A 16,975-nucleotide genomic window follows, 5' to 3' on the forward strand; every position below is an offset into this window, starting at 1 on the left:
ACACAGTTCGTCACAAGAGATTGGTGCAAAAGCTAGAAGATGAGGTACACATAACAGGAAGGTCACTGCAATGGATCAGAGAATACCTGACAGGGAGGCAACAACGAGCCATGGTACGTGACGAGGTGTCAGAATGGGCGCCTGTGACGAGTGGGGTTCCACAGGGGTCCTAGGACTGGTCCTAGGACCAGTGCTATTCTTTATATATGTGAATGTCATGACGAAAGGGATAGACTCAAAGGTTTCCCTGTTTGCAGATGATGTGGATTTAATGAGGAGAATTAAATCAGATGAGGATCAGGCAGGACTACAAAAAGATAGGCTGGAAGAATGGCCCAGCAACTGGCTTCTCGAACTTAATTAACCCCGCCAAATGCAAAGTAGTGAATATTGGGGAAGGACAAAGAAGACTGCAGAGTATAGGCTAGGTGAGCAAAGACTGTAAACCTCAATCAAGGAAAAGGACCTTGGGGTGAGTATAATGCCAAATACATCTCCCGAGGCCCACATAAACCAGGTAACTGCTGCAGCATATGGGCGACTGGCAAACCTGAGAATAGCATTCCGTTACCAAAATAAGAAATAGTTCAAGACTCTGTACACCGTGTACATCAAGCCCATACTGGAGTATGCAGCACCAGTTTGGAGCCCACACCTAGCCAAACACGTCAAGAAATTAGAAAAAGTGCAAAGGTTTGCAACAAGACCAGTTGCAGAGCTAAGGGGAACGTCCTACGAAGAAAGGTTAAGGGAAATCGGCCTGACGACAATGGAGGACAGAAGAGATAGAGGGGGGGACATGATAACGACATACATAATAATGCCAGGAATTTAAAAGGCGGACAGAGGTAAGATATTCCAGAGATGATACACAGAAACAATGGGTCAAAATTTAAAGCTGAAGACTCAGATGAGTCAAAGGGACGTTAGGAAGTTTTTCTTTAGTCATAGACTTGTCAGGAAGTGAAATAGTCTGGGGAATGACATAGTAGAGGCAGGAACCATTCATAGTTTTAAGACGAGGTTTGATAAAGTTCATGGAATAGGGAGAGAGAGGACCTAGTAGCGATCAGTGAAGAGGTGGGGCCAGGAGCTATGGAACTGGAAGAGATGATAAAAAGACATCAGTGGCAGGAAGGAGAGACAGGGCAGTCACTGAAAAACAGGAAACCTTAACCTCTTGTGGAACATCACATACAACCCTCTACAGAACGCTCTCACAGAGCTCCATCACCACACCAGCCAAACACAATAAGCAGAAACAAGCCACACTCCACACCTACAGCCCTCCCCCAGTACTAATACTACCATCACAACATAGTATCCCACCCTGCCGTCCACACTCCCAGCACACACTAACCCCTCCCGTCCCAAGAATACAGTACTGGAAGGGAAGCTGACGGTATGGTACACCAACAAAATTGGAATAACAATAACAGATGGAGTGGCAAGAGCGAGTCACCGATGCATCCCGGGACATCAAAGAGACAAAGCTCACAGGTACAATAACAGACGCAGTCTTCCCGACTGGATATCAGATCCTGAAGAAGCATCGATGAAGCAGAGGGGAAAGAGGAGTTACACTGCTCCTTAAAAGCCAGTTGAGTTTTGAGGATCTCAGAGGGAAAGCAAATGACTACATAGCAGGAACACTTCAGACTAGGGTCCAAAGGTAAAGGTGGTAGTGATGTACAACCCAACACTGAACAGCAAGAGACCATGAAAAGAGTACAATTTGAGCAACAAGGAGATGGTGACACTCTTTTTAATGTGACCACAAGGAGATTGACTTGGAAAAGATGGAGACACATGAGAGACTAGAAACATAGAGCGCTAAGATGCTTTTGGTGGTATTGGATAATTTTAAGTACCAACATGTTAGGGGCACAACCAAAGAGGGGCAAGAAGATGAACCAGCAAGGCTTGACCTCATATTTTCCATCAGCAGAAATATGTAATATTACAAACGAAATACCTTGTTGAGTTGACAGTGGAGAGTGAAGCAGATTGAGGAGAGGAGAAGCCATACTTCTGATTCTCATAGTCAGTTAAGATTCATTACGATAGATTGTTAACCAAGAATTCACGACTCTATCTCCTACAATCGGCTATTAATGCAGGACTGAAGTTTGTGGCTGAGTTTGATCTGTTGGAAGTTGATCGTAGTGACTGTGCTGACAATGTGCTCAACAGTGCGGTGGTCAGTTTCCAGGTTGGCCTTCATATTTCTGGAGAGTTTCTCCGCGAATTCACACCAAAGCTTAGGTAGCAGGAGAGAATAGGTGTCCAGAGATGGAGAGCTGTGAAGGAGTATACTCTGGGATTACCTGTTCTACCAGGGGAAAAACATACGAAGTTGTGCCTATTTCGAAAGCATTGGGAACAAAGGAGGTAGAGTCGTCATTCTCAGCACCAGCGACTACACCAAAATACTGGACCTTTTTGCATTTTACATATGAGCCTATCAGTCCAGATTTGTGGGAAACACTCACCAAAGACTTTCTATTTAATACCAGAAAAAATACTCAGACGCACTAATGGTGGAAGAAAACTTCTACCTAGCAACATCAAACCAACACACATGTACAGATACCCAAGACACATTAACACAATATATCTCTCGGACCAATCCTATCATATGCAGGTGGTGCACCACACAAACTAGCTGTCGTTCGTGCTAAACACATATCCTGTCTCTGGGAACTATCAGCCCAGCTTATTAAAAGCACTCAAACTACTTCCTTAACTGTATCAGAGACATCTCTGTCAAGAACAAGAAGCTTAGTAATTTGGTCGTCACTTCCTTCTTCACTAAAGTAGCCACTAAACGAACCTCAAACGTATAGTCAATAAGGACCTAAACTGTCCAGTGCCTCCCGGAGATTTTGTTTGCCTCATTGAACTCTTCATTGACTTCAACTGTTTCTTTTTTTAATAAAAGCTCTACAAACAAACATGGTATGGAAATAGGGTTTCCCATCAGGGTTGTCTTACCTAACTTAAATGTGGAACACCTAGAAGCTAAACGCGTCGCCAGCATCATACCCACCAAACTCACCTGGTTACGTCATGTTGACGACGTCTTCATAATAACACCCAAACGTTTAAAAGTACAGGACCTGCAGAGAAGAATCAACGTAGTTGAACGAGCCTTCCAAGTCACACTTGTAGAAGAGTAGTGACAGGTTACCATTTCTCGATGTAATTATTCATAAAGCAAATAACACACTTAAATTCTAAGATTACAAACACTATCTCACACACTTCTACTCCAGATATAATACTAAGACCAAACGATGCATCATCACCGAATTTTTCTTAAGAGGACATTGAATTTGCGAGGAGTGTCCACACAAACGTCATACCTTCACTAACCTTCAATTTCCGTCCAGTTTTATCAAGAACTGTTAGAAAGAAGCCTTACAAATCATTGGTTCACCGCACTAACACCACTTTAAGCAAAGTTATAATCCTTCCCAACAGCCAAGTTGTCTTGAACGTCGCCAAAGTACATGCACAAGCCAACAATAGTGGCCATCGCTAACAGAACATCCATAAAATATCTGACCAGGACAAAAGTGAAGAACCTTGAACTAGTCAGTGCCGGCATTTACACACAATCCCTTGCAGAGGCTGTGACAAGGTATACGTCGGTGAAACACCACATACCCTACAAACATGTCTCAGTGAAAATGTCAGTGCATGCAGAAACGATTACATGAACAGCGCTTGTGCACAGCATTTGAACTTTTTCAACAAATTAATGACATTTAGGGACGTCCGATTAGTAATACTAGAAGCAAATTTCCGCAGACACAAAATGCCTTGAATTGTATTAATTGCCATTAGAGGCTTCACTGAACAAAATAAAGGCAGTTTCGTGAGTTCTGTCGTTACTTCTCAAGACAGTAAACCCTGACATCCCATAGTACCAAGAGGTACAACTACTACTACTACACTACTACTACTACTACCACCACACCACCACCACCATCACGACTAGTACCTTCTACATGGGTCACTAGACTTACTGCGGTGATTATACTCATTCATCTCGCGTGAGATCTATATATACCATCTGTGTCCCTATGTTGTTTGTAACAGCTTGACAAAGCTCCTGGAGAGCGAAACGTTGCCACAGAAAAATGTCACCTTAGATGCATTTGTGTTCCTTTACCTAATATATTACATCTAGAATGGTCACATCTCCCACGGTCACATCTCACATAGTCACATCTCACATGGTCACATCTCATATGGTCACATCTCACATGATCACATCACACATGGTAAAATCACACATGCTAACATCATACATGGTAACATCAGAGACGGTCACATCACACATGGTAACATCACATATGGTAACATCAGAGATCACATCACACATGGTAACATCACACAAGGTAACATCACACAGGGTAACATCACACATGGTAACATCACACAAGATCACAGCATACATGGTAACATCACACATGGTAACATAACACATGGTAACATCACACATGGCTACATCACACATGGTAACATCACACATGATCACATCACACATGGTAACATCACACAAGGTCACATCATACATGGTAACATCACACATGGTAACATCACACATGGTAACATCACACATGGTCGCATCATACATGGTAACATCACACATGGTAGCATCACACAAAGTAACATCACACATGGTAACATCACACATGGTAACATAACACATGGTAACATCACACATAGTAACATCACACAAGGCAACATTACACAAGGTCACGTCACACATGGTAACATCACACATGGTCACATCACACATGGTAACATAACACATGATCACATCACACATGGTCACATCACACAAGGTCACATCATACATGGTAACATCACACATAGTAACATCACATATGGTAACATCACACATGGTAACATCACACAAGGTCACATCTTACATGGTAATATCACTCATGGTAACATCACACAAGGTCACATCTTACATGGTAATATAACACATGGTCTCATCACACATGGCCACATCACATATGGTAACATCACAGATGGTCACATCACACATGTTAACATCTCACGTGATCACATCACACATGGTAAAATCACGCATGGTAGCATCACACATGGTAACATCACACATGGTAACATCACACATAGTTACATCACTCATTATAACATAACACATGGTCACATCACACATGGTAAGATCACACAAGATCACATCACACATAGTAACATCACACATGGTAACATCACACATGGTAACATCACACATTGTAGCATCACACATGGTAACATCACACGTATTAACATCACACATAGTAACATCACACAAGGTCACATCACACTTGGTAACATCACACAAGGTCACATCACACACGGTAACATCACACATGGCAACATCACACATGGTAACATCACACTTGGTAGCATCGCACAAGGTCACATCACATGTGGTAACGTCACACATGGTCACATCACACAAGGCAACATCACACATGGTAGCATCACACATAGTAACATCACACATGGTAACATCGCACAAGGTCACATCACACGTGGTATCACACAAAGTCACATCTTTCATGGTAACATCACACAAGGTAACATCACACAAGGTCACATCTTACATGGTAATATCACACATGGTAACATCACACATGGTAACATCCCACATGGTAACATCACACGTGGTCACATCACACATGGTAACATCACATATGTTAACATCACACATGGTAACATCACACATGGTAACATCACACATAGTAACATCATATATGGTAACATTACACATGGTCACATCACACATGGCCACATCACTTATGGTAATATCACAGATGGTCACATCCCACATGGTAACATCTCACATGATAAAATCACACATGCTAACATCACACATGGTAACATCACACATGGTAACATCACACATAGTTACTTCACACTTTATAACATCACACATGGTAACATCACACATGGTAAGATCACACAAGATCACATCACAAATAGTAACATCACTCATCGTAACATCACACATGGTAACATCGCACATTGTAACATCACACATGGTAACATCACACATGGTAACATCACTCATGGTAACATCAGACATGGTCATATCAAGCATGGTAACATCAGACATGGTAACATCGCACATGGTCACCTCACACGTGGTAACATAACACAAAGTCTCATCTTTCATGGTAACATCACACATGGTAACATCACACATGGTAACACCACACATGGTAACATCACTCATGGTAACATCAGACATGGTCATATCAAGCATGGTAACATCAGACATGGTAACATTACACATAGTAACTTCACATATGGTAACATCACACAAGATCACATCACATATGGTAACATCACACTTGGTAATGTCACACATTTTAACATCACACAAGATCACATCACACATGGTAACAACACACATGGTAACATCACACATGGTAACATCAAACATTGTAACATCACACATGGTTACATCACACATTATAACATCACACATGGTCACATCACACATGGTAAGATCACACAAGGTCACATCACACATGGTGACATCACACATGGTAACATCACACATGGTAACATCACACATTGTAACATCACACAAGGTAACATCACACGTGGTAACGTAACACATGGTAACATCACACAAGGTCACATCACACATGACAACATCACACAAGGTCACATCACACATGGTAACATCACACATGGTAACATTACACATGCTAACGTCACACATGCTAACATCACACAGGGTAACATCACACAAGATCATATCACACATGCTATCGTCACACATGGTAACATCACACATGGTAACATCACACAAGGTAACATCACACAAGGTCACATCACACATGGTAACATTACACATGGTAACATCACACAATGTCACATCCCACATGGTAACATCACACATGGTAACATCACTTGGTAACATCATATATGGTAACATCACACATGGTAACATCACACATGGTAACATCACAGAAGGTAACATCACACATGGTAACATCACACAAGGCAACATCACACATGGTAACATCACACATGGTAACATCACACATGGTAACATCATTCAAGGTAACATCACACATGGTAACATCACACAAGGTAACGTCACACATGGTAACATCATACAAGGTAACATCACACATGGTAACATCACACAAAAATTAACATCACACATGGTAACATCACACGAAAATTAACATCTCACATGGTAACATCACACAAAAATTAACATCACACATGGTGACATCACACATGGTAACATCGTGTGTTCAGCATATGATGGAGGTAAGACTTGTGAGATGGGAGGAATTTAGGCGACACTGCTCTCGCTGGCTGTCTTAGTTACATAACTTTAACCGGAATTTTCTATATATATATGTTTTAGATAAACGTCTGTAGTATATAATTAAGGTTACTCTCGTATATTTTGAGGCGGGATTATTTGTGCAATTTTTTATTTGCTTTCTCGTAATTATTCTTGTGTTAATCCCTGTAAATAATAACGTGAATCTTTGTCAATTAAGATGTGCGTAATAAGGTATCCCACTTGTCATGTTATTTCTTGTCACATTTGGAAGCTAGTGTGAAAATAATGTTTTAAGTTTTCAGTTTTTTCTTTTGATTTTTCCAAAGAATACGTATTTACCAACATGAACAGAAATTAAAAACCACTGGGCCTTTTATTAACTCTTCCCTCTACAATGGTCCTGGATTTCTAATGTGTGTGGATGGATAACAGCATTAGCATGCTGTATGAAGGCAGGAATAGAGAAGAGAGAGAGAGAGAGAGAGAGAGAGAGAGAGAGAGAAGTATTTCGAGTTATAGTAGATATTGTTTCAGTCTGTTAGGTCAGGTAGGAAAAGTTCGAGGCTCAATGAACACTTTAAGACGTTTAAAATTATATGAACGATAAAATAGTGATAGGGAGGGCAGTAAGCTGTTATGGGACGAAATTCATAAGGCATCCAGATATGAAAATGTTGTGATAATGGGAGATTTTAACTTTAGACAAATTGATTGGAACAATATGACAGGAAATCTTGAGTCTAGTGACTTTCTTGATATGGTTCAGGATTGCTTTTTAGAACATTTTGTGACAGAACCAACTAGAGGAAACAATCTGCTTGACTTGGTTCTTGCCAACAAAGATTCACTAATTAATAATCTTGAGGTTAATGATGAGCTTGGGGAAAGTGATCATAAATCACTTAGTTTCAATATATCATGGAATTACCCAGATAACTGCAATCAAATCTCTGTCCCAGATTTTCGCTTGGCCGACTTCATGGGACTGAAAAATTACCTGGGTGGGCTAAATTGGGATGTTCTAACTATGGGTCAGGTAGGTGATCTTGGTTGCCAATATGACGTTTTTCAGAGCATAGTTCTAGCTGCCCAGACAACTTTTGTTCCGAGTAGGGAAATTAGATCTAACAAAAATGATCCCAGTTGGAAGAACAATAGATTAAAATATCTCATTGGTCAAAAGAGAGGCATATATAGGCGTATCAAAAGAGGGGATGGGCAGTTAAGAAATCAATATATTCAATTAAAGAGAGAAATAAAGAAAGGAATAAGAACAGCAAAAAGGGATTATGAGGCTAAGGTTGCAAGGGATTCAAAGGCTAACCGAAAAGGGTTCTTTCAGGTATACAGAAGTAAGATTAGGGACAAGACTGGCCCACTTTAGAGTAACTCTGGTCAGATCACTGACTGTGATAAGGATATGTGTGAAATTCTTAATTCCTTCTTCCTCTCAGTTTTCACTCAGGAAAATACTAGCGATATTCCTGAAATAATAGATTATGTAGAACTGGACATTAATAAACTATGCACGATTGCGGGAACTAGTGACATGGTCCTCAAACAAATAGAGAAACTAAAACCTAACAAATCCCCAGGTCCTGATGAACTGTTTGCAAGGGTGTTAATGGAATGTAAAGAGGAACTTAGCATACCTTTGGGTAATCTTTTTAACATATCACTACAAACTGGCATAGTGCCTGATAAGTGGAAAATGGCAAATGTAATACCTATTTACAAGGCAGGTGACAGGTCCTTGGCTTCGAACTATAGACCAATAAGTCTTACCTCAATAGTGGGAAAATTTATGTAACCAATGATTGCCGAAGCAATTCGTAGCCATCTTGATAGGCACAGATTGATTAATGAATCACAACACGGTTTTACAAAGGGGCGTTCCTGTCTTACGAATTTACTAACTTTTTTCACTAAGGTGTTTGAGGAGGTAGATCGTGGTAATGAATATGATATTGTGTATGTGGACTTCAGTAAGGCTTTCGACAGAGTTCCACATTAGAGGCTATTGAGGAAACTTAAGGCACACGGAATAGGAGGAGAATTTTTTTCCTGGGTAGAGGCATGGCTGACAAATAGGCAGCAGAGAGTTTGCATAAATGGGGAGACATCAGAATGGTGGCACGTCACAAGCGGTGTTCCTCAGGGGTCAGTGTTGGGCCCGTTGTTGTTCACAATTTACATAAACGACATAGATGAGGGAATAAATAGCGATATGAGCAAATTTGCTGATGACACTAAAATAGGCCGTCCAATTCATTCTAATGAGGACACTAGAGCACTCTAGGATGATTTGAATAGACTGATGCAATGGTCGGAGAAGTGGCAGATGCAGTTTAATATAGACAAATGCAAAGTTCTGAATGTTGTATAGGTAGATAACCATGCCACATATAAACTAAATAATGTAGATCTTAATACTACTGATTGCGAGAAGGATTTAGGAGTTCTGGTTAGTAGTAATCAAAAAACCAAGACAACAGTGCATTAGTGTTCACAATAAAGCTAACAGAATTCTTGGCAATATATATAGAAGTATAAATAATAGAAGTCCTCAGATTGTTCTTCAACTCTATATATCCTTGGTTAGGCCTCATTTAGACTATGCTGCTCAGTTCTGGTCACCGTATTACAGAATGGATATAAATGCTCTGGAAAACGTACAGAGGAGGATGACAAAGATGATCCCATGTATCAGAAATCTTCCCAATGAGGATAGACTGAGGGCCCTGAATCTGCACTCTCTCGAAAGACGCAGAATTAGGGGGGATATGATCGAGGTGTATAAATGGAAAACAAGAATAAACAAAGCGGATGTAAACAGCGTGCTGAAAATTTCCAGCCAAGACAGGACTCGCAGCAATGGTTTCAAGTTGGAAAAATTCAGATTCAGGAAGGATATAGGAAAGCACTGGTTTGGTAATAGAGTCGTGGATGAGTGGAACAAACTCTCGAGTACAGTTATTCAGGCTAAAACGTTGTGTAGTTTTAAAAATAAGTCAGATAAATACATGAGTGGGTGTAGGTGGGTGTGAGTTGAACCTGACTAGCATGTGCTACTAGGTCTGATGCCGTGCACCTTCCTTAAGTGGAAATGACCTGACTAGGTGGGTCATTGGGCTAATCCGGGAGGGGGGGGGACATGGACCTGCTGCGCGTGGGTCAGTGGGCCTGCTGCGGTGTTCCTTCTTATGTTCTTATGAGTGGGTGTGGATGAGTGTGAAATGAACCTGACTGGCTGCTAGGTAGGACGCAGTGCTAATCCCTCCCAGACCTCACTAGGACCTGTTGCAGTGTTCCTTGTTTCTTATGATCTTATGTTTTTATGTATAGAGCTATTGGTATCATTTACGTAAACTGTGACGTTCCTGTCGTTTAACGTCGTAAAGGGAAAGGAAATTCGAGGTGTACAGTACAAGGCAGTACTGGGCTGAATGCTGTGGATAAACAAAAGAGAAAGCATTCAAGTCGCATTTTCAACCCTTTTACTACAGAGGACTGTGGAGGATGACCCACGATATTCACTGAGCTAGTAGGAGGGAAAACAATTGTAGATACTTTTGGAACTGGAGAAGTGTACAGAGCTGGTAAACTAAGGAAGAGAGGAAGAAAACATGGAAAAGAAATCTAAGAAACTGAAGATGACTGTATAATAGATGTTGGCTCCATACGAACCTCCACTACTTTCACCCGAGAAGCATAGAATCATTAACCTTGATAGGGAGTGCGGTAAACTTCTATGGGATGAAATTCATAAGGCCTCTACATATGAAAATGTTGTGATACTGGGAGATTTCAACTATAGACAGATTGACTGGAGCAATTTGACAGGAAATTTAGAATCAAGAGACTTTCTTGATACGATTCAGGATTGTTTTTTAAAGCAGTTTGTGACAGAGCCAACTAGAGGAAATAACCTGCTTGACTTGGTTCTTGCCAGCAGGGAAACGCTAATTAATAATCTTGAGGTTAATGATGAGCTTGGGGAGAGTGATCACAAATCACTCAGTTTTAATATATCATGGAATTCCCCTAATAATGGCAATCAAGTCTCTGTCCCTGACTTCTGCTTGGCTGATTTCATAGGACTGAAAAATTACTTGGGTGGGCTGAACTGGAATAACCTGACTATGGGTCAGGTAGGTGGTGATGGTTGCCGATATGACATTTTCCAGAGGATAGTTCTAGCTGCTCAGACAACTTACGTTCCAAATAAGGAAATCAGATCAAGCAAAAATGATCCTAAATGGATGAACAATAGATTAAAACATCTCATTGGTCAAAAGAGAGGCATATATAGGCAAATCAAAAGAGGAGAGGTGCAATTAAGAAATCAATATATTCAGTTAAAGAGAGAAATAAAAAAGGGAATAAGAAAAGCAAAAAGAGATTATGAGGCTAAAGTTGCAAGAGAATCGAAGACTAACCCAAAAGAATTCTTTCAGGTATACAGAAGTAAGATCAGGGACAAGATAGGCCCACTCAAAAGTTACTCGGGTCAGCTCACGAACAGTGATAAGGAAATGTGTAGAATTTTTAACACATACTTCCTCTCAGTTTTTACTCAGGAGGATACTAGCGATATTCCAGAAATAATAAATTATGTAGAACAGGACGATAATAAACTGTGCACGATTAGGGTCACAAGTGACATGGTTCTTAGGCAAATTGATAAATTAAAACCTAACAAATCCCCAGGCCCTGATGAACTGTATGCAAGGGTTCTAAAGGAATGTAAAGAGGAGCTTAGCAAACCTCTGGCTAATTTTTTCAATATATCACTACAGACAGGCATGGTGCCAGATAAGTGGAAAATGGTAAATGTGATATCTATTTTCAAAGCAGGTGACAGGTCCTTAGCTTCGAACTATAGACCAATAAGCCTAACCTCCATTGTGGGAAAATTTATGAAATCAATAATTGCCGAGGCAGTTCGTAGCCACCTTGAAAAGCACAAATTAATAACGAATCTCAGCATGGTTTTACAAAAGGGCGTTCATGCCTTACGAATTTATTAACTTTTTTCACTAAGGTATTTGAGGAGGTAGATCATGGTAATGAATATGATATCGTGTATATGGACTTCAGTAAGGCGTTTGACAGGGTCCCACATCAGTGACTATTGAGGAAAATTAAGGTACATGGAATAGGAGGAGAAATTTTTTCCTGGATAGAGGCATGGTTGACAAATAGGCAGCAGAGAGTTTGCATAAATGGGGAGAAATCAGAGTGGGGAAGCGTCACGAACGGTGTTCCACAGGGGTCAGTGTTGGGCCCCCTGTGGAACACATAAACGACATTGATGAGGGCATAAAGAGCGACATAAGCAAGTTTGCCGATGACACAAAAATAGGCCGTCGAATTAATTCTGACGAGAACATTAGAGCACTCCAGGAAGATTTGAATAGACTGATGCAGTGGTCGGAGAAGTGGCAGATGCAGTTTAATATAGACAAATGCAAAGTTCTAAATGTTGGACAGGAAAATAACCATACCACATATAAACTAAATAATGTAGATCTTAATATTACGGATTGCAAAAAAGATTTAGGAGTCCTGGTTAGCAGTAATCTGAAACCAAGACAACAGTGCATAAGTGTTCGCAATAAAGCTAACAGATTCCTTGGCTTCATATCAAGAAGCATAAATAATAGGAGTCCTCAGGTTGTTCTTCAACTCTATATATCATTGATTAGACCTCATCTAGATTATGCTGCACAGTTTTGGTCACCGTATTATAGAATGGATATAAATGCTCTGGAAAACATACAAAGGAGATGACAAAGTTGATCCCATGTATCAGAAATCTTCCCTATGAGGATAGACTGAGGTCCCTGAATCAGCACTCTCTAGAAAGGCGTAGAATTAGGAGGGATATGATTGAGGTGTATAAATGGAAGACAAGAATAAATAAAAGGGATGTAAATAACGTGCTGAAAATATCTAGCCTAGACAGGAAGGATATAGGAAAGCACTGGTTTGGTAATAGAGTTGTGGATGAGTGGAAAAAACTCCCAAGTACAGTTATTGAGGCTATAACGTTGTGTAGCTTTAAAAATAGGTTAGATAAATACATGAGTGGGTGTGGGTGGGTGTGAGTTGGACCTGATTAGCTTGTGCTACTAGGTCAGTTGTCGTATTCCTTCCTTAAGTGAATGTGACCTGCCCTGACTAGGTTGGGGCATTGGCTTAAGCCGGTAGGAGTCTTGGACCTGCCTTGCATGGGCCAGTAAGCCTGCTTCAGTGTTCCTTCTTTCTTATGTTCTTATGTTCTTATGATTCACAGAGGAGAGCCAGTTAGTCAGATATGTACAGAAACGGAGGGAAGGTAAGCGTAGGTAAATGTTCACTGTCGCGCATTTTAACGAGAAACGATAATTAACCAACAATGCATATGAAGGCAACCTAGTATGAGAACTAGCGCAGGGGTTTTCGTCGACAGTTTATTTTGCTACGTTAGGATCCTGAGTAGCATTATTAAAACCCACTTCACTTACCTTCTACCTTCTTGCCATGTGATGTCAAGAAGGCTTTGTAGATCATACAGTCATACAGCACATATAATGCTTTACCAGGTTAGGGCATACATAATTTACACCAAGTTTGTTAGAAGAAGACACTGAATGCAACGTGGGGAATTCTTAAAATTATAATACAGAGTAAGTCAAGAAATATCAGTCGTAGCATCAGAGATAGCAGTAGTTGTCTTAGTTTAAAGATGGTGGAATGATGCAGGGACGCGCAAAAATGGCTTGCAGAATATCTTCTTGAGGAAGGATGCTGTATAGTCCTTGTGGCTTAGCGCTTCTTTTTGATTATAATAATAATAATTCTTGAGGAAGGAAAAGCTGGAAGTCTAGTCACAAACACTGCTAACAGATCACTAACAATACCAGTGTATAACAGTACTAAAACATCAGGTCCCCATTCCGCCATCCTAATGATCGAGAAAAAGGCTAGAAGACCTACAAATTTAATACAAACTTGACCGCAGGGTAAACAGGGAAGAAATTCGGAAGTGATCAACTGAGTCGAGGCAGATATAAAACAACCGTGGTGCCAGCCCTCTGATGTTTCATTCTTATCTGAAAATGTTATTTTATCAAAGTCGACTGGTAGGTTTAGCACAAACGCATCCTGCACGATCATCAGCCATGAAGTTAATCAATGCAATGCAGAGTAAGCAGGTCTGCACTGAACGGTTCATCACTGCTTCATAGACTCTAAAATCTGACAAAGTTAAGGAACAGTGTTCAGGTGTCAGACAGTTCAGTAAATCTAGCAGTTCTGTGCGAGGACAAATTGTAAGATCTGATTATTTTTTTGTTAGTACAGCCTTTAAAACAACATGTATCTTATTACCGTTTGTGAGAGTACAAGCGCCTGCTTGAACCAGAAGTTGACGAGGCCGGCTTGGGAGATCAGTCCCACAACACGGTCGAAGCTTTTCTTCAGTGGAGAGTGACTCTGGAGAGCAATAGCGACGTTGAATGGCAAGAAACATTCCTGTAAACAAAGTGAACATCATTTACACTGCTCAATATAAATTACTTATTTTGTGAAAGTCGAATTCATTAGAAGCTAAAATATGTATTAAAAAAATTACTGATTGAGAAATGCAGACAAAAATACCGAAGTTACTGAAATAAATTGTTTGTATATATATATATATATATATATATATATATATATATATATATATATATATATATATATATATATATATATATATATATATATATATATATATATATATATATATATATATATGTCGTGCCGAATAGGCAGAACTTGCGATCTTGGCTTAAATAACAACGTTCATCTTGCCATATAGGACAAGTGAAAATTTGTGTATGCAATAATTTCGCCAAAATCATTCTGAACCTAACGAAAAAAATATATTTCACTGTGTTTGTTTAGTATTAAATTACTGTAAACAAATCTAAAATATATTTAGTTGGGTTAGGCTAAAATAAATTGCGCTTGTTATAATAAGGTTAGGTAAGTTTTCTATGATTCTTTTGGTGCAAAATTAATTTTTTTTACATTAACATTAATGAAAAAAATATATCTTTAAACGTATAAGAGAAAATTTTAGAAAGGACTTAATTTTAAATGAGTTCTTGCTAATTGACCAGTTTTACATATTCGGCACGACATATATATATATATATATATATATATATATATATATATATATATATATATATATATATATATATATATATATATATATATATATATTTATTTATATATATATATATATATATATATCAACAACATGTCCGATGAAAAAGCCTTGGTCAAATTCGACTTTGCCAACGCTTTCAACGCAGTCAGAAGGGATGCTGCTCTTCAAGCAGTTTATAGAAACTTCCCTTCCCTTTATCCCTTCTTAGAATCGTGTTATAGTGTGACTTCCAAACTATTGTTTGGGGACCATGAAATTGACTCATGTGAGGGCGTGCAACAGGGAGACCCTCTGGCCCCCTTTCTATTCTGTTTGGTCATGAAAGAAGTCACAGAAGCACTCTCCAGCGAGCTCAATATCTGGTTCCTGGACGACGGTACCCTAGCTGGCACAACAGAATTTCTCCTAGAGGACATCAGTAAAATTAAAGACATGGGAGAAAGCCTGGACCTATCTTTAAACCCCATCAAATGTGAAATAGCATCTGCCAATCAACAGATGATCCAGAATATTAGCGCCATTTTACCATGAGCACGAGCCACTGATCCAGCCAATAGCACTCTCCTTGGTGCTCCTCTTGGGTCCAATGCCATCGATCTGATCCTAGAAAAATGTCTCAGACCTCCGGACGATGGAAAGCAGGATGAAAGACATTGACACACATGATGCCTTCTACCTACTCACCAGGTGCCTGTCAATCCCAAAACTTACCTACTTTCTGAGATGCTCCCCAGCCTTCAGCAGTCCAAAACTCAAGGAATATGACTCTCTCCTTAAGACCATGCTAGAGAGTGTATTGAATATTTCCCTTGAAGATGGACAGTGGTTGCAAGCCTCACTTCCGGTCAGGCTTTGAGGGCTAGGAGTACGCAGATCCTCCCAGATTGCTCTACCAGCTTTCCTATCTTCTTCCATAGCATCAAAACGAGTTGATAAGACAAATTCTTCCTGATACCCTCAGTGACTCAGCAGGAATAGAAGACCCTAGATATGCCAGTGCCATCACTGAATGGGAGACTCTTGCTGCTCCAGCCCCAAACCCTAGTGCAGCACTGGCTCACAGTAAAGCTGGGATGGCCCGATCACTGAAAAGGTGCTTGCCAACATGCTCAGGGCTTCAACATCAGATAGGAAGACTGCCCATCTCCAGGCTGTGAGTGCACATCACTCCAGGGACTTCCTCCAAACAGTTCCCATATCGGCAATGGGAACGCGACACGACCATAAGTCCCTCCACCAGCGCCCAGTTCCACTGGGCGCTGGTGTTTGAAGTAGTTCGTAAATGTATTAAATATATATAGTTAATAGTCTAGTTTATTATTTTCTAACATAAAATATACACAAATCTATTAAAAACGTTGCAGATACTACATGTTTCACTCTTAGTCGAAACAAATGTAAAGAAAGAAAGATTAACATGCAATAATATAATA

At 40.0% G+C, this 16,975-nt stretch overlaps 1 protein-coding gene across 1 annotated transcript in view; it reads right to left on the reverse strand.

Moving 5' to 3' along the window:
• Positions 1-7,504: 7,504 nt before the first annotated feature.
• The window catches only part of LOC128694950 (ionotropic receptor 93a-like), a 222,337-nt gene continuing 212,866 nt past the window's right edge, over positions 7,505-16,975 (reverse strand). Inside the window, exons 10-11 of the mRNA XM_070094251.1 lie at positions 14,714-14,857; positions 7,505-7,522 (exon numbers count right to left, since the gene is read on the reverse strand). Coding sequence (XP_069950352.1) covers positions 7,505-7,522; positions 14,714-14,857 — 162 coding nt within the window. The remainder of the gene's footprint in view (positions 7,523-14,713; positions 14,858-16,975) is intronic.

Source organism: Cherax quadricarinatus, chromosome 45, assembly GCF_038502225.1.
Source record: "Cherax quadricarinatus isolate ZL_2023a chromosome 45, ASM3850222v1, whole genome shotgun sequence".
NCBI lineage: Eukaryota > Metazoa > Arthropoda > Malacostraca > Decapoda > Parastacidae > Cherax > Cherax quadricarinatus.